This window comes from Colias eurytheme, chromosome 5, assembly GCF_061535395.1.
Source record: "Colias eurytheme isolate Ceu_HAF_F1 chromosome 5, ilColEury1 Martin Lab GWU primary, whole genome shotgun sequence".
Taxonomy (NCBI): Eukaryota; Metazoa; Arthropoda; class Insecta; order Lepidoptera; family Pieridae; genus Colias; species Colias eurytheme.
Window position 1 is genome coordinate 941,793 of NC_142984.1, and position 18,688 is coordinate 960,480.

The window sequence follows — 18,688 nt, forward strand, 5'->3', positions numbered from 1 at the left end:
CGGGCGCACGCGTGCTCGCGATACGCGCCGCCGATAGAGATACCGGACGGTGAGTGACACTGTATCCCTGTGGGACGGGAACGACAACGAGTTTATAGACCTACAGGATGAATTTTGACGTGACAACGTCTTATAATTCGATAGTGCCGGCTGCACGCACGAAAAAACATGACTCATGTGGCGTTACCTCGTTCTGAGGCGTTCCATGTAAGGCTTGAAGTGCAAGCGAGAGCGCGGAACGAGCGACAAATAAGCACAATCGGACGTTGTCACGTTCAACTATCGTCAGTAAACCGACTTTACAGACAACCAATTTTTTTAAATAGGTGTGGTTGGCAAAATCCGAAACTAAGAGCAATATCAAAAATCGCTAACGGAAGTCACGATGTTATACTAATGATATATCTAAATCACATCTATCTATCTCATCAAATTTTACAGAAATCAATATCAGTCAAGAATCGAACACATTGATAAAAAAAAACACCTTATTAATTAAATATACCAATCGTTAATATACCGTAGGTACAAATCCCGGAAAGTAATTACTTTTCTCTCTACATACGCTATATAATTACACCAATCGAAAATGTTTCCGAAAAGTACTTTACACTCTTCCTAATTTTAATATCTATCACACAGGTTCGGTACAGAAGGCATCGTTTACCAGCTGTCAGGCAATGGGGCAGATTTATTCCACGTTGACAATAGAAGTGGGGTGATCTCTGTTGCCCCTTGCCCCACGCCGGGTACGCCCCCGTGCTTGGACTATGAAACGAGGAAGGACTATTTCTTGCAATACAAGGTAAGGAAGAATATAAAACTTTAAATTTTATCAGTATTTTTGTATTTGAAATTCTTATCGTCTATGTTTATTTTAAGAATTCATAACCTCAAAAATTCTTTTTCTCTGTTATTTTTTAATAGAAAAATGAATTTGAAGTGTTATCCTTTATAAGTTACTGCATCATTATTTTACTGTGTTCAGAAAAAAATACTATACTAATAGTCAAATCTTATTTCACTTTTAGCACCATTTTATTAGCTTCTTCTATATGTATGTACTCTTTTATGCTCGATTTTGACCTACTTTAAACTGTCAGTTTTAATTCAAACTCTGTGCTCTTACAATAGTTTTCTAGATCATCTGTTCAAAACTTGACATTGGCAGAATCCGTCCTCACTGGGATCGGGAGTTGCCACTTGAAAAAAAGAAGAAGAATAATAATTTTCTAAAAATAAATAATAATAATAAATAAATAATATTTTACTTCCAGATATGTATCCATATTTGTGTTAGTATACATTAATCTTACAAACTATGTTAGTAATACGTATTATTGAATTAAATTCCATACAAATTAAATTCATACAATAAAAAAAAAGCTTGATAAGATATTATTTCTGAAAGTTATGAACGAAAAATATTATTTCAGGCGACAGACGACGACGGTTCTGGTCAAATGAGCGTAGTATCGCTACACATATCAGTGACGGACTCCAATGATAACCCGCCGGCTTTCTTAACACCAGTGTATCGAGCTTCTATAGATGAAGATGCGTTAAAGTTCGAGCCTGAGTTACAAGTTAGTAATAGCGATGTTTTATGCGTGTTAATTGCTGAGTACTGCCTTTTTATTTGGGTCAAAAGGAATGGTATGTATTTTTGAAGTGAAAACTTCTTTAGCGGCGTTGAGCACTTTTTCTGTAATGGGTATAAAATCTTAAACTCGCGTCAGGACACGTGACCTGATCGAAAAAGCGTAAGACGGATACCATTCCAAAATATCAAACATGCTCAACGTTAATAACACTGGTCTGCAAAAAAAAATTTTTTCGCGCTCCTTCTTATTTTTGCACAAGATTATTATAGAAGTGATACTTCTGAACAGAAATTAAGTTTTAAAAAATTTGTATCACGTCTAGATTTTTTGTGGTTTAATTTGAAATAAACCAATTTTTTGTTCTAAGAATACATCGTTATTATAATAATTAGGTTTAAATATTACAAATAATGTCAAAAAAACCATTAAAAACTATTAGAGAATATAATTACACATTATTTACATTGTTTCAATCAGTTGTTTTCTTTTCTTTTAATATTTTATGAGGATTTCGCGACGAATCGATCAAGTAAAATCAGCAAGCTTTGCTGCCCACTTATTATATATATTTTACTATATTTTCAGTTAGCTTTTCCGTATCTCCTCTCAAACTTCTGGTGAAATATTTCATAGTGATCACCAGATACTCTTTTTACAGCTTTAGTCTGCTTAATTTCATAATTTAAGTCTTATCTAAGCTCCTGCATTTGCAGTCTTTTAGAGACCACACTAAAGACTCGCGCTTTCAATGTTGCGTCGTTTAAAAATCCATAACACGTGATTCAATTTTGCTTTATGGTTGAAATTATACACCAATTTTCATCAATGTATCAACTATCAGTACAATATAAAAATTTTACCAAAATATTAGGATAAAATCATCAACCGTCACCTTAAAACTTTACTTTGAACTGAGCGCCGCGGAGTCATGATGAGAACTACGGAAGCCCATAAATTCTCTACAAATTAGTGTAAAAATAATGTCTTCAGTAGATTTCGTTCTAGTTTTATAAATTCAAGTCGTTTTTGTGATGAAAAATATCATATAGATCGAATAAAATAGCATTATTGCAAGAGAGACTACCAAACAATACAGAATTCTGAAATATTTAAAAACGACAATAAAAAAAAATTTAGATGTGATACAAAAAATATGAAAGCAGATCTAGATTCAGCGTGTTAAAATCTCCATGTTTATCATATTTTTATTCAAAGGAGGATTTCTTTGCAGACCAGTGTAATCAAGTTTTCACTTCTGCCGGCACTCCCCCAGTGCAACCCGTCTTTTTTCGAAAGTATAGTTTCGTGGGTAGAAGTTGGATTTATAGGAAGAATACCTTGCTTTATGTGATAATTGCCTTCATCTTTAAACTGGTAGGTATGGTGCCGGAATTTGTATTTCATAAATGTATAAGTATGCAAAAACACAATAGGTAGTAACTTGTAAGTTTATCTGATTAAGAATTTCGAAAGTATAATCCAAATTATAATAAAAACAACCTAAATGAATATTGAATTTCATTGAATGCTAACTGGCATAATATTGAATTGCCATAAACCTTTAGCATGTCACATGTTTTACTAAGACGGTTACCAGATACCATTACATGTGTATCTTAATACTATTATAAAGGCGAAAGTTTGTAAGTATGGATGTATGGATGTTTGTTACTTTTTCACGTAAAAACTACTGAACCGATTACAATGAAATTTAGCACACATATAGAGGGTAACTTGGATTAACACATAGGATTGGTTTTATCCCGGAAATCCCACGGGAACAGGAACTATGCGGGTTTTTCTTTGACTGCGCGGGCGAAGCCACGAGTGGAAAGCTAGTTTCTTATAAATATATTTTTATATTTCATCACCAGGTACAAGCCCGCGACCCAGACACGACGTCTGACATCCGATACTCCATCACAGACCCACCAGACCATCCATTCTGGATAGATCCTGTGTCTGGTCGTATCCTCGTCAGACCTAATGCTACAGTCACTGCGGAGGATAATAGGATCGTGCTGACTGTGCTTGTGAGTATAGTTCTATATGTTGGCGAAGTTGAAAAGTATCAGACATGACGTCTGACGTCTGCTACGCTATCACAGACCCACCAGACCATCCATTCTGGATAGATCCTGTGTCTGGTCGTATCCTCGTCAGACCTAATGCTACAGTCACTGCGGAGGATAATAGGATCGTGCTGACTGTGCTTGTGAGTATAGTTTTATATAGTTGACTGGAAAAATGACTACGTCTCTAATACAACGTCTGACATTCGCTACTTCATGACTGATTCGCCAGACCACTTGTTTGATAAGTATTTGAGTCAAACAGATTTAAGGGTCACAAACAAAGATTATCTGGAAATTAAAGACATTTAAACGCGATTTATTCATTATATTATTTTCCCGACGTTTACCCGATACCCGACTTTACCGGGAAAATAATATGATGAATAAATCGCGTTTAAAATCCGTTAAAAAGTCTTTAATTTCTAAATGTATAATATTCGCGTAAAATCAAACACTAGAAAGATTATCTGCTTTGGTTAGATTTGGGTATATCTATGCATGGTGCATAAAAAAACATTTTTACATAAAATTCATATCAACATAGTTATCTGCTTATATATTTTACAAATGATGTATTTATTATATTATTCTATGAATAGGCCACAGACGGAATATACAACGCGACGTGTAGAGTAGAGATAACAATTCGAGATGTGAACAATCACGCGCCGGCCTTCGACACGGATCGGTATGAAGCTGACATCGCGGAAAATGCTGTTATTGGTAAGATATCTATTTGATTCAATACACTAATAAAAGCTCATACATATTGACTTAAGACGTTTTAATCATAAAATTCTATATTATTTACTAGCATGGGCTATCTAACACCGAAAGAATTTTTCAAATCGGACCAGTAGTTTTCTGAGATTAGCGCGTTAAAACAAACAAACAAACTTCAGCTTTATAATATTAGTATAGATTACGAAGAGAACATAATATGCAGATTTAATTTCATATGAATTTTAATAGCTTTCGCAGGTTTTTTACATTCTGTACATTACAAAATTATCAATTGACGAAAAAACAAAATTTTCCCAATTTGGGAGCAGATTACGTGGTCCAAAACATGATTTTCACTTATAGTATCTCTAATTTGCCACACCATTCTGAGCATATTACATTAAAATTAATAATATTTCCTACATACTTCCCTTTCGCACTTATTTCTTTTACACAAAAAAAAAATATTTTTCCCTCAGGTACGGAAATAGCAGTGGTCCACGCAACGGATCTAGACAGCGGGGTGAACTCAGAAATCAAATACAACATACAGAAAGGCGCGTTAGATGCGTTCTCTATAGATAGTGTGTCTGGGGTCGTTAGTGTTGCGGCTAAATTGGACTATGACAAGCGAAACACGTATAGAATACAAGTTGTTGCTACTGATTCCGGTGAGTTAATCTTTATTTCTTACTAGCGGTCCGCCCCGGCTTCGCCCGTGGTACCTACATGTTTAAACTATCCTATCTCAAGTTGGATCGAACTGCACATGGTGTGCGAATTTTATTATAATCGGTTAAGTGGTTTGGGAGTCCATTGAGGACAAACATTGTGACACGAGATTTATATATATTAAGACTAGACCTATTTATAACGGAGAAATATTTGCGTTGGAGAGCATAATTTGCGTATTTAAAAAGCTGTCTTTGATATTAACGTCCTAAAGTGGCAGATGGGTAGATTTATTTCGTTTATTATAATTTTTCTTCACTCTTTTTTACAACAAAATTAAAATTGAAACATAGCATGCCTTCAAGCCACACCTCCGAGCCCTTCGGAGTGGGGAGCGTGAGGTTTTTTCGTTACGAAATTTCTCGATTCGGTCCCCGCGCTCAAGGCCCGCGGTAGAAGCTATGCAATAGCTTAAAAATAAAGTATTGAGCTTCGTGTCTATTGTCTATAGGCAGTAATTGTCTACGCCTTATTGTTATCGTTTTATTTGATATTCGTACAAATATTACGCAACCTTAATGCCAATTTTGAAATCACATTATATTTCAAGGATTTTTAAAAGACTAATAGCAAAACGAAGCCAATCTAAAGGCACTATTAATCAAGTCACTTATTACTACTACATTTAAATTATTTCCTTGTCACACAGGTATACCCAGCCTCACAGGCACAACCGAGCTAACAGTCCACGTGATCAACGTAAACGACAAACTCCCCAACTTCACGCCGCCCATCCAACGCGCGGAAGTTTCCGCCGACGCAGCACCCGGCACCATTGTGCATAACTTGATAGCTGTGGACCCGGATATTAGTGATAATGGGATGTTGGTCTTTGGGATGGAAGCAGGGGTTAAAGCGGTCGATAAGAATGGGAAAGAGGTGGGTTTTTATGGATAGAAAGATTTAAAGTGTTATTTTATAGTTAAGGGTGGTAAAGGATGGAAAAGTGTGATAAATGATATGAAATAGTGTTATGATGCTGTGTTGCAAACAGAATTTCTTGACTTGATTGGTAGTGACCCTAACTTCTAAGCCACTGGTCGTGGGTTCGATACCCACCCGGGGCAAATATTTGTGTGATGAACATAGATGTTTGCTCTGTGTCTGGGTGTTAATTAGCTATATAAGTATTTATTTCAATTATAAATGTATGTTTATCAGCCATCTGGTTGCCATAACACAAGCGTGTGTGAAAATTGTCCCGAAATATTTAAAATATTTATGTTATGTTGATGGTGCTGCAAAATACGAACGCTCCTAAACTGTAATATGCAATATTCTTGTAATATGCAATAGCTATAATATATAATAAGCTAATATCTAATATAGCTATAATAATAATAAGCTTGTAATCGTAATATGCAATAACCTTCCAGGTGACAAACGAAGGCACCCTGAGGTCCTGGTTCAAGGTGCTCTCTAACGGCAGCGTGGTGGTAGACCGGCAGCTCGATAGAGAACTGGCTGCTGTGGTCACTGTGCCTGTTGTTGTTACTGATGCGTCTGCGCCTAACTTGCAGAGGACTGAGGGTAGGAGTGAAAAAAGATTAATTGTTTTTCTGTTTTTAAGTAAAAATAAATTTGGAGTATCGTGCACGTGTAGCTATTTATTAATTATTTTAAATACTAAGAATTTATCAACTTAAGATTTTTTCAATTAAATTGGTATTTTTCATTGCGCGTATACAACTGTCAAACGTTGTTTTTTTTTGCGAAATTGCTCATGCCTTTCTCCTAAGATCCTTATAATATAATTATTATCTATTTATTTCTTTCTTTGCATAGTAATAAATACAACAAAAAGAATGAGTCCAGCTGTAATACTGTTACCAAAATAGGAATTCATTTTTATATAGAGCAGATTATGAGCTATGTGGTATGCGTTTTGGAAAAGTAATTTTCTTACATATTTTCTTGTTTTATAATTCACAGGCGAATTAATAATCAACATAGTAGACGTCAACCGTCATGCCCCCGTGTTCACACAGCCCTCATACTTGGAACGAGTGCCTGAAGAACAGCCAATTGGAACAATACTAGCGACTTATACAGCTACAGATAGTGAAACACCGATATCGGCGATAGTTATACACCCCCCAAGCCCGTACTTTGAGATCGATAATGTTACTGGTAAGTTTAGAGATTTTAGAATATTTGGACCATTTGGTCTTATATTTTTTCTTTGAGACTTCGTGCACAATTTCAAAATATTTGTTTTAATCGTCTAGAATGATGATTTAGGATTTTTGTTTTATAAAATGTTATTAGAAAGTAAAAGAAGTCCTAATATTAATGTGTAACAAGACTGTTTATGATATCCCAAATTTAATGTGAAAAAGACTTTTCAATATCCTGACCAATCTTAGCAGGAAAACATTCATCTTTTAATATCACCTATTATATGATTATTATTTCTAGAACAAAACACTTCAAAATCACCGTAATATAATCTAGTTAAATAATCTAAACATATTTTTAATCTAGATATTCAATAACTTGTAATTCCCAACAGGCATCGTAAAAATAATCAAACGAATCGACTACGAAACAACGCACTCTATAAACTTTACACTCATCGCAATGGATTCCGGTGTGCCCCAATTATCCACATCTGCTGGGGTATTTGTGCAAGTGGTCAATGTTAATGATGAAGAGCCTGTGTTCTTAAGGGAGCAGTATGAGGGTAGTTTGTATGAACATGCCCCTGTTGGTAGTTCTGTGCTTACTGTACATGCAGAGGATGGGGATGAGGGTAAGTTAATAATTCATGTTAACAAGTATCTAGTTAAAACATCTTAAGTTATCATCTTAGCTTGATGTCTTTATCTAGACGCGGTGCCTTAATGTTAATGGCTTTGCCACATAGAACCGATTTCTTATCAACTGTGATGAACAAAGAGCAACTATGGAAATTCTTGCCGGTACTTCTCCATAGATACTGCTGTCCAAATGGGTGGTAAATGTTAAAAAATGTTATGACGATTCAAAAGTGCTTTTATAAGAAGTCTAATTAAATAAATAAATATTTGAGTTTGAATTAGGTTTGAGTTTGAACTAGTGTCTAGTTAATGAATTGGGAAAGATTTTTTATCAACAAGTGTCCAGTTCAAACATCTTAGGATATCTGTTGTCTTTATCTAGTTGCGGTGCCTATGTTAAGCTTTCGTACAGAACGCATTCTTAGCGAGTTATGCGCTAACTTGATGCTGCTTTGTGTACTACGTAGTAAAATACTGGCAAACAGAGCAACGCGCGCTTATTACGCGTTCTGTCTGACAAAGCCAAATAGCACATAGACACACGCTAATAATACTTTCTATTTGACAAAAGCATGAAGAGTATCTAACACATGCCTTGCTACAAACTGATGTGACTTAGCAAAATTTTGAAATCATGTATTTTTGCATTCAAAAACAACAGATAAAATTATTTTATTGAACCTTAACTATTTTATGTCAAATGTTTGTACTACCAATTATACTATTGCAATGCAATAATTTCGTTTTTAATTTTACATAATAAATAACAAGCTTTAAATAATCTCTATACTCAAAAGAACCTCATGTCTCATAGATACGTATAAAATATAACTTTTCACAATCGCTTTTCCAGGAGAATACGGCGAAGTTCGCTACTCACTAACCGGTGATCAGTCCCCACTGTTCACCGTTGACCCATCATCAGGGGTGATCAGTGTGGCTGATAACATAGACCGGGAGACAGTAGCAGAAGTGAGGTTACGAGTGGTCGCCACTGATAAGGCGCCTGCGCATCTTAGTAAAAGCACTAGTGTGCCGGTAAGTTGTAATTAGAGAGATTTGTAATTGCTTTTGAATTTTAACTAAAATAACAGTAGTAAGTTGTGTTAAAATTTTTATTGATTATCAAATTGGTTGTGAAAGAAATTTTGCAAAAAAAATTCATTAGATATTGTCTGTCATGTGACAACCTTAATTTTGACTCAACGAATTAATGTTCATTACTTTAATCCACTTGCTAGTTTACTCCTAAACAACTTAACCGATTATAATAAAATTCGCACACCATGTGCAGTTCGATCCAACTTGATAGATAGGATAGTTTAAACATGTAGGTACCACGGGCGAAGCCGGGGCGGACCGCTAGTCATATTATATTATTGTATTAATCAAAATCAATACTATAACATTCCAGTTGCACATAAAAATCCTGGATATAAACGACAACCCGCCGATATTCAGTCAGAAAGTATACAAAAGTACGATCGCCGAGAACCTTCAGTTAAACCCACCGGCCGCCATCTTGCAAGTGTTGGCGGAAGACAAGGATGAAGGAATCAATGGAAAAGTGACATATAATATTACGGAGCAGAGTGTACCAGGTAAGAGAAATTAATAATTTATTTATATTATTAATTATTGTTGTTTAACTGAAAATCGTCTACGAGCATTCACAAAGTTTGAGACGCACAAAGAGACGGAGAAATTTTTTTTTTCTCATAGGTACTTTAATTAAACAATGAATTGCTGTAATTATTTGATTATGTTTAAATGGTCATCTCATGGTGGTATTTAGAACTATAATGATGTGACCTTCACGTTTTCTAGTTGAACATCAACGTCTAAAGTATCATAAATAACTTGCCTTTTCTAAATATTTCAATACCTACAAATTTATTGAAAATACTATAACAGAATATCCGTCCATATTTCCTCCCATTGCGACGACACTAACCTCCTATATTTGTTATATATTGTTAATTTACTCGTCACATTTATAACTAAATCATATTCATATCAATTATTTATCTACACTCATATTATAAGGATGAAGAATCTAATCTAATCTCTAATCTCGGGAACTACTGGTCCGATTTGAAAAATTCTTTCGGTGTTAGATAGCTCATTCATGGAGGAAGACTTCATATAGGCTATATATCATCTCGTTAAGACCAACAGGAGCGGAGCAATGCCGGTAAAACCGCGGGGAACAGCTAGTCCTCTATAATAATATTCCCCAAATTTTCCAGGCACATTCACAGTAGACCCATCTTCGGGTATAATCTACCCATCAAAACCCGTAATGGGCGACAGCACATACACTTTAACCGTAACCGCGTCTGACGGTGACGGTCACGGGTCCACGGATACAGCCCGCGTGGATATACACGTGGTTAGCGTGAACAGACATACACCCGTGTTTGTTGCCCCGACCTTGGAAACGAGGAGTGTGGAAATTCCTGTGGTAAGGGTTACATTTAGACACATAAAACTGAAGAAATAGAATAAATTCGATTGCTCTGGCGGGTCACGAGTGGCTGAGTTGGTCAGTCATGGTGCGAAAGGATGCGGGTTCGAGTCCCGCCTCGTGATCGAATTTTTTCTATTCTTTATAAATTTATATTTATAAAGCATTTGAATGCCATAAAACCAAAATATCAATTTCAAGGGTTACATTTTTAAGTTAGGTAGTTAGCAAGTAGGCTTAGTGGTTGCAGGATAGTTAGGGTAACATTTAAAAGCCCAGTTGTTGCAAGACAAAAGTTTTTGTACGAAAACCAGGTGTTTATAACTGATCTGTCAAATTTAGATAACTTTTGGTACTAAAGAAATGCACATAATTACGGCTTGCTATGTCCAATACAAAATAGATAAATGGTCAATTGGAAGTAACGAAAAGTTATGATATAAAAAAATGTGTGCGTGTACTTATTGTACACACGTAAGAAGTGAAACTTTTTATGACCTTATTTTTCAAAAAATAATTTACTATATCCAACTTTACAGAAATACGTCAATCTCGCGTGGTAGGGATAAAAACAAGATGGCGCGTAACGATAAAATGTTACACTAAATTTTTTTGCAACCCCGATAAAGAAGTTTCACTTCAATAATTATTTTTCTAATAACTTAAAACCTTACCAAAGAAAAAGTAAAAGCAGGAGCGATGTTGATAAATATTTTGATCCTGTAATAATAACATTTTTTTTATAATTTTAAAGTAAAAATCGTTTTAACTTCTTCATTTGTTTTTCCTAATTATAACTATTACCTTTTAAATTTTCCAGAATGCAGCACAAGCAGACTATCTAGTAACAACGATAAAAGCAATCGACGCGGATACAGGCGAAAATGGCCGTGTGTCGTACTACCTTAAGGTCGATAATCGTAACGTGCTTGAAACACAGGAGTTCAGTCTAGACCCTAATAGTGGTCAATTGAGGACTAAGACGTTTTTGGATCGGGAAATACAGCCAGAATATCAGGTAAGTTAGTTTTATATATTTAAAACAAACACCGTTAATATTAATTGTACTTGTTATTTATTTTTGACATAAAATAATTGACCCAAAGGTTTCTATTTTAGAAAATAACTGCTAACATAGGCAGTAAACGGAACGGAAAATATTTATTAATCAGTATCTAATGTTCAAAGATTTTGGTATCGGTCTTTTTTTTTACAGTTTCTCTTATTTTTAGATTTCTTTCACAATTTATTTGTATCAAACAAAATATGTTTTCTACGTTTATCAGTTGCCATTTTAACAATGAAATGTCCTTACCAACAAACATTTATGGCCTTATTTTCCATACAATATATTTCAATTAATTTCCCATCTAGTTAGTGATAGCAGCAGTAGACAACGGAACACCAGCCCAGTTTGAAAGCCTGCGTGTACTCACGATCATACTAATTGACAATGAAGACCACGCGCCGGTGTTTCAAGAGCCTGTGCATATGTTTACTGTGGCTGAAAATTTACCCAGTGGCATTATTATTGGTAAGTAACAACAGTTTAGGAAACAGGAAGATAAGCGGAAAAAAAGTATTTGGCACTCAGGAGAAGTGCGGTTTTTTACTGCTACTTTGGCATCCTAGCAACGGAAATTCTAATTATATAAATTATTCCCTATTTATTTAACAAATAAGTTGGGAATAAAAACAAAGATAACATTGTGAAGACCAAAATACCAAATAGAGCTAACGTATTACATGTTTCTAATGTCAAAACAAATGTAAAATTTATTTAATTTGGCCATGAACGAACGTTTAAATACAAGATACCTACATTATTTTTATGGAAAAATTGAAAATATAATTGTTATTTGTTCACAGGCTCAGTAAAAGCAATAGACAAGGATTCAGGTGAAAATGGTAGAATATTCTACCACGTGCTAGAAGGTAACCAAGATGGCGCCTTCACGTTGGATCGAACGCAAGGGATCATCAGAGCGAACGTCAGTTTTGATAGGTAAGTAAAATATTTATTCTTATTTTTTAATGTTTTGTTGCATATAGTATATCATTATAGTAACTGTAAAATATACTTTTCTCCATTGTCCGATAATTCGTCCATATTTTTAATATAAAAATGTCCAAATTTTATTTTAAACCGAACATTGCAGGGTTAATAACCTTGCCTTTTTGAACGCATTAATAAATTAACTATTAAATAATAATAAACTGCATTTACAGAGAAAACCGCGACGAATACTCCATGACAATATACGCAAGCAACAACCCGATACTAGAGCACGCGGCGGCCATTTTGAATTCGATAGACAACACTACAGATAGCCAAGATGGCAGCTTCACTGTTGTGAAGGTTAAGATATTAGATGAGAATGATAATGCGCCGAAATTCGAACAGAAGCTTTATTATGCGGGTGAGAAAGTTCAGATTGAATTATCTTAATGTTTTTTTCACGAGTGTGCTCACGTATTTTAAGTATTTGATTTAACCCTGAGCCCCGAGCGGCCCGATCTGACCACGACACAATAGATTTTCTATTGTGTCTGTGATTCCGGGGGCTGAGTTATTAAAGATTCACTGTGTTGCGTCAATATTGTCGAAATTTCTTTTACAGAGTAGACATTTCTTTTCATATCCTACTTCAAAGTATTATGTTTATGAGAGATAATCGTTTGGCCATTATAGTCATTGGCTTTTTTGTGTGTGTGTACATATTATTCGGATAAAAATATAAAATAATTTGGAAAATCCAAAAGTGCACGCCTCATAATTTTTTTTTAATAAATATTTATTAATTATTATTTTTGTTTATTTAATAACAATTAAACCACATTGAATCAGACCCTGAAAAATGAAAGGGTTCTATTCCTGAGCATACTCAAGCGTAAGAGAAAAAAAAAAGACTCGATTAGTAAAGTATTTCGGTCGCTATCGTGTTAACAAGAAAAAGGATCCGCACATACAGACACACGGACGTCCAAGACAGAACTTTTTTAAACTGTTTTTTAACTAGTTTAAATAACAAAAATGACATCAAAAATATCATGAACGTTAAAAATAGTGTTTTTTCTTAATATGTGTGTGTATGTATTATCTTACAAGTGCAATGTATGATACATAAAGACATTTTAAGTTTGAAAAATCAGATGTTTTGCGCGAAGTGACAGTAGTACCCACCTCAACGCTTCGCTTATGAGGCGTGCAAAAAATGGTACAACATGAGACAACAAGGCATGTTCAACCAAATAAAACCCATTTTTAAATACATCCCTCTTTTTTAATCAGGTGTAAAGCACACAGCACGAATCAACGAGCCCATAGCCACAGTACTGGCCATAGACCCAGACCTGGGGTCCAACGGCACGCTACTCTACGCGATAGCGGCCTCCAACCTGTACAAGTTCGGGGCGCAGGCCTCCAGCGGCAGTGTCGTGCCTTCGCCCTTCAACATCACGCAGGATGGTGAGGGTAGTTTTAAGTATACTAAATTGGGCCAATGGCTACTGAAATTGTATTTAAAAATATGTCCTTAAACAAAAAAAAAAGACGTGTGGCACTCGGGGACTGCCGCGGTAAAGCTATTTCATGTTCAAGACACACCTCCGTGTCCATTGGAGTGGGGAGCGTGAGGTTTTTCGTTACGCAATTTCTGGATTCGGTCCCCGCGCTCAAGGCTCGCGATAGAAGCTATGCAATAGCTTAAAAACTTTGTACAAGTATAATAAGTAATATAACCCAGGATTGACTTGGAAAAAAATGGCAAAAGCATTCGCATTGTTTCTCATATCGAATAAAATAATAATGAACACTTTTACTGGTAAGAATTCCCTATGAAAACTTCTGCGACTTCCAGAATTGTTAGACTTCTTCCTCTAGAAAATATTGATGGCAGGATTGTAATCCTGTCATCTTAATCTTTACCATGTAGCAGAAGCATACATTACATAACACTACATTTTTTTTAATTTATTTATTTAACAATATATTAATTCTTAGATGATATAATTTACATTGATGCAATCATAAACTCATTCAAGTTTTTCTGTGCACCATAAGCCCACAAACCTTTACATATGTTTTAATACTTATTGTTAGTTCTTAATCCTAATGAGGGTACTTAGAAAATTTTTAGTGACGAGCGACATCGGTAATCTTGCTAAGAAGCTTAAGACTAATATTCTCACACCATTTTATCCTTCCTACTACTGGTTTTAACTTTTAAGTTCCCCCATTAGTCCATTGAATGAGTCCCTCCAAGGGGGGTCTAGAGTGCGTGAGTTAGTAACGTAAGATGTTTCTTCGGAAACATGTTAAGAGTCCCTAGGTAATAAATATACTAAAACCCCGGGACACTAGGAGGAGCCCCGGAGTGGGGGGAGGGGAGGAACGGGTCCATTTTTTCATTTTTCGCTTAAATCTCAAAAACGGTACATGTTAGAGAAAAACTTTCAAGGAAAAGTTGAAAGGCCATAAAATTATCTACAAGTTGTACCTAAATCATTTTTTCCTATATCCTACCGTTTCTGAGTTATACGCAGTAAAACATGATTTTGGCTCAAACAATTTCCACATCAATCGATCAAAAAATATTTCTTTCTTCCAAAAAACTCAAATGTGCAACTTGTGACCGGTACTGATAGATTGCTCTTAATTAGGTCTATAATTGGTAAAATAAACACATTCCTCCATGGAAGCCTTTAGGAGGAATCGATTGTCAAAATATTATATTAGGGCAGTTTGAGTTACTGAACTTGATCTTTTTATTTTTTTCTTCCAAAAAACTCAAAAGTGCAACTTGTGACCGGTACAGATAGATTGCTCATAATTAGGTCTATAATTCCTAAAAATACCAGATTCCACCACGGAGGCGTTTACGGGGAATTGAATTTTATCAGGGTAGTTACGATACATGAACTTTTTATTTTTTTTCTTCCAAAAAAACTCAAAAGTGCAACTTGTGACCGGTAAAGATAGATTGCTCATAATTAGGTCTATAATTGATAAAAATACCAGATTCCACCATGGAGGCGTATACGGGGAATTGAATTTTATTAGGGTAGTTAGTTAAAAAGTTCAAGTATCGTAACTACCCTAATAAAATTCAATACCTCCTAAACGCCTCCATGGTGGAATCTGGTTTTTTTATCAATGATAGACCTAATTATGAGCAATCTATCGGTACCGGTCACAAGTTGCACTTTTGAGTTTTTTTGGAAGAAAAAAAATAAAAAGTTCAAGTATCGTAACTACCCTAATAAAATTAAATTCCCCGTAAACGCCTCCGTGGTGGTATCTAGTATTTTTATCAATGATAGACCTTATTATGAGCAATCTATCTGTACCGGTCACAAGTTGCACTTTTGAGTTTTTTGGAAGAAAAAAATAAAAAGATCAAATTCAGTAACTCACACTACCCTAATATAATATTTTGACAATCGATTCCTCCTAAAGGCTTCCATGGAGGAATGTGTTTATTTTACCAATTATAGACCTAATTAAGAGCAATCTATCAGTACCGGTCACAAGTTGCACTTTTGAGTTTTTTGGAAGAAAAAAATAAAAAGATCAAGTTCAGTAACTCAAACTACCCTAATATAATATTTTGACAATCGATTCCTCCTAAAGGCTTCCATGGAGGAATGTGTTTATTTTACCAATTATAGACCTAATTAAGAGCAATCTATCAGTACCGGTCACAAGTTGCACTTTTGAGTTTTTTTGGAGAAAAAAAAATAAAAAGTTCAAGTATCGTAACTACCCTAATAAAATTCAATTCCCCGTAAACGCCTCCGTGGTGGAATCTGGTATTTTGATCAATGATAGACCCAATTATGAGCAATCTATCTGTACCGGTCACAAGTTGCACTTTTGAGTTTTTTGGAAGAAAAAAATAAAAAGATCAAGTTCAGTAACTCAAACTACCCTAATATAATATTTTGACAATCGATTCCTCCTAAAGGCTTCCATGGAGGAATGTGTTTATTTTACCAATTATAGACCTAATTAAGAGCAATCTATCAGTACCGGTCACAAGTTGCACATTTGAGTTTTTTGGAAGAAAGAAATATTTTTTGATCGATTGATGTGGAAATTGTTTGAGCCAAAATCATGTTTTACTGCGTATAACTCAGAAACGGTAGGATATAGGAAAAAATGATTTAGGTACAACTTGTAGATAATTTTATGGCCTTTCAACTTTTCCTTGAAAGTTTTTCTCTAACACGTACCGGTTTTGAGATTTAAGTGAAAAATGAAAAAATGGACCCATTTCCCCCCTCCCCCCACTCCGGGGCTCCTCCTAGTGGCCCGGGGTTTTAGTATGTTTATTACCTAGGGACTCTTGACATGTTTTCGAAGAAACATCTTACGTTACTAACTCACGCACTCTAGAACTTTTTATTCAATGGACTACATACCAATTTACAGTGAAATCAGTTCAGCAGTTGTAATTAATATGCCTATTAAAGATTTTCCTAAAGAAATATTTTCCCCAGGTATACTAGTAACGGCGACATTCATGTCGGAATACAACCAGGATCGCTTCGTGCTGGACATTATCGCGCAAGAGGAGGCACCTCCACATCGACAGGCGAAGGCTCAGGTTTATGTAAGTACTAGCTTTCCTAGTAGCCCCCTACTAGCCCGACTTCGCCCGCATTTTTGACGTGACAACGTCTTATAATTCGATAGAGCCGGTTGATGTGTTATTCTGATGTATAAGCTATATTGTGGTAAAGTTTCATTCAAATCCATTCAGTAGTTTTTACGTGAAAGAGTAACAAACATCCATACATCCATACTTACAAACTTTCGCCTTTATAATAGTAGTAGGATTATTCGCGTGATTTGAATGAACGCTCGTGGACTCATTTTCTGTATGTTATATGTTACATTGTTACAATGTTAAAACACGCATTTATGTGTTATTCTATATTTTGCGTGGTAGCATGTTATTCGTTTAGGATAATTAATTGTGTAACAACAATTTGTCATCACTTTATAGGTGTGGATAATCGACCGCAGTGCACTACTACGCCTGGTTGTGTCGCACGGGTGCGGCGGGCCGCTGGAAGGCGCGGCCCGGCGGCTGGGCGGCGCGGCGCACGCGCTGCTCGTGGCGGGCCGCCGCCTGCCGCTCGTGCAGGCCCGCCGGCAGGCCGACTGGTGAGATACCATAACAATCATAATAAAAAAGACGGGTTGCACTGGGGGAGTGCCGGCAGAAGTGAAAACTTGATTATTAACGTTGAGCATGTTTGATATTTTAGAATGGTATCCGTCTTATAATACGCTTTTTCGATCAGGCCACGTGTCCTGACGCGAATTTAAGATTTTATACCCATAACCCATTACAGAAAAAGTGCTCAACGCCGCTAAAGAAGTTTTCACTTCAATAAGTTCTAATTAAATGTCTGTTCAGGTGTGAGATCCACCTGCACGCAGTAGACCCGTCTACTTGGCAAGTGCTCCCAGTAGACCGGGTGCTGGAGAACATCGACTCGAAGTACGACGAGCTGAAGGACGTGTACCAGGAGTATGGGGTTGAAACCCTGGTCGCTGCGAGTGCTGCTTCTAAAGGTAAATATATGACACTAGCTGTTCCCCGCGGTTTCACCCGCATTGCTCCGCTCCTGTTGGTCTTAGCGTGATGATATATAGCCTATAGCCTTCCTCGATAAATGGGCTATCTAACACCGAAAGAATTATTCAAATCGGACCAGTAGTTTCTGAGATTAGCGCGTTCAAACAAACAAACATACAAACAAACAAACTCTTCAGCTTTATAATATAAGTATAGATTACCATAAATACCACCCAAAACATTAAACAAATATAAATATTATACTTTTTGTATTAAATCCCATACAAATAGAAGTTTTAAGATAGCGATTGAAAGGAAAAATACCAAAAAATTTGGAATACTAAATTTAAAGAACTATCTGTGAATATTTACCCGCAGACTAAACTTCGTGCAAAAATTCTCATACTCTATTTTAGCTGTTAAAATAACTCAGGCCCCGGAACCACAGATACAATAGAAAATCTATTGTGTCGTGGACCGATCGGGCCACTTGAGGCTCAATGGGTTAAAATAATATTAAGTTGATATTTGAAAGAAGTAGCTTATGTTTGTTCCTGGGTCTTTATTTTTGGACGTAGATTTTGGTGCTCTAGTGCAGCCGTGAAAGCGTAACATATTTGTTATATTAATATGGACCATCAGGACATAAATCCCTTCTTTTAGACACTTCTTTTCTCACTATACCAATAACTATGTAACTCAAAATAGGAAACATAATTTTGGTAATAATAAAATTATT

General features: G+C 35.7%; 1 protein-coding gene across 1 annotated transcript in view; it reads left to right on the top strand.

The window, feature by feature from the left end:
* Positions 1-18,688, top strand: part of Cad87A (cadherin 87A) — a 48,808-nt gene that overhangs the window by 25,925 nt on the left and 4,195 nt on the right. The window contains exons 13-32 of the mRNA XM_090101676.1: positions 643-805; positions 1,437-1,586; positions 3,479-3,637; positions 4,279-4,402; positions 4,882-5,073; positions 5,784-6,013; positions 6,511-6,664; positions 7,067-7,264; positions 7,647-7,886; positions 8,747-8,931; positions 9,308-9,494; positions 10,143-10,357; positions 11,181-11,378; positions 11,735-11,894; positions 12,230-12,365; positions 12,590-12,780; positions 13,653-13,829; positions 16,862-16,974; positions 17,371-17,531; positions 17,788-17,945. Coding sequence (XP_089957802.1) covers positions 643-805; positions 1,437-1,586; positions 3,479-3,637; positions 4,279-4,402; positions 4,882-5,073; positions 5,784-6,013; positions 6,511-6,664; positions 7,067-7,264; positions 7,647-7,886; positions 8,747-8,931; positions 9,308-9,494; positions 10,143-10,357; positions 11,181-11,378; positions 11,735-11,894; positions 12,230-12,365; positions 12,590-12,780; positions 13,653-13,829; positions 16,862-16,974; positions 17,371-17,531; positions 17,788-17,945 — 3,491 coding nt within the window. The remainder of the gene's footprint in view (positions 1-642; positions 806-1,436; positions 1,587-3,478; positions 3,638-4,278; positions 4,403-4,881; positions 5,074-5,783; positions 6,014-6,510; positions 6,665-7,066; positions 7,265-7,646; positions 7,887-8,746; positions 8,932-9,307; positions 9,495-10,142; positions 10,358-11,180; positions 11,379-11,734; positions 11,895-12,229; positions 12,366-12,589; positions 12,781-13,652; positions 13,830-16,861; positions 16,975-17,370; positions 17,532-17,787; positions 17,946-18,688) is intronic.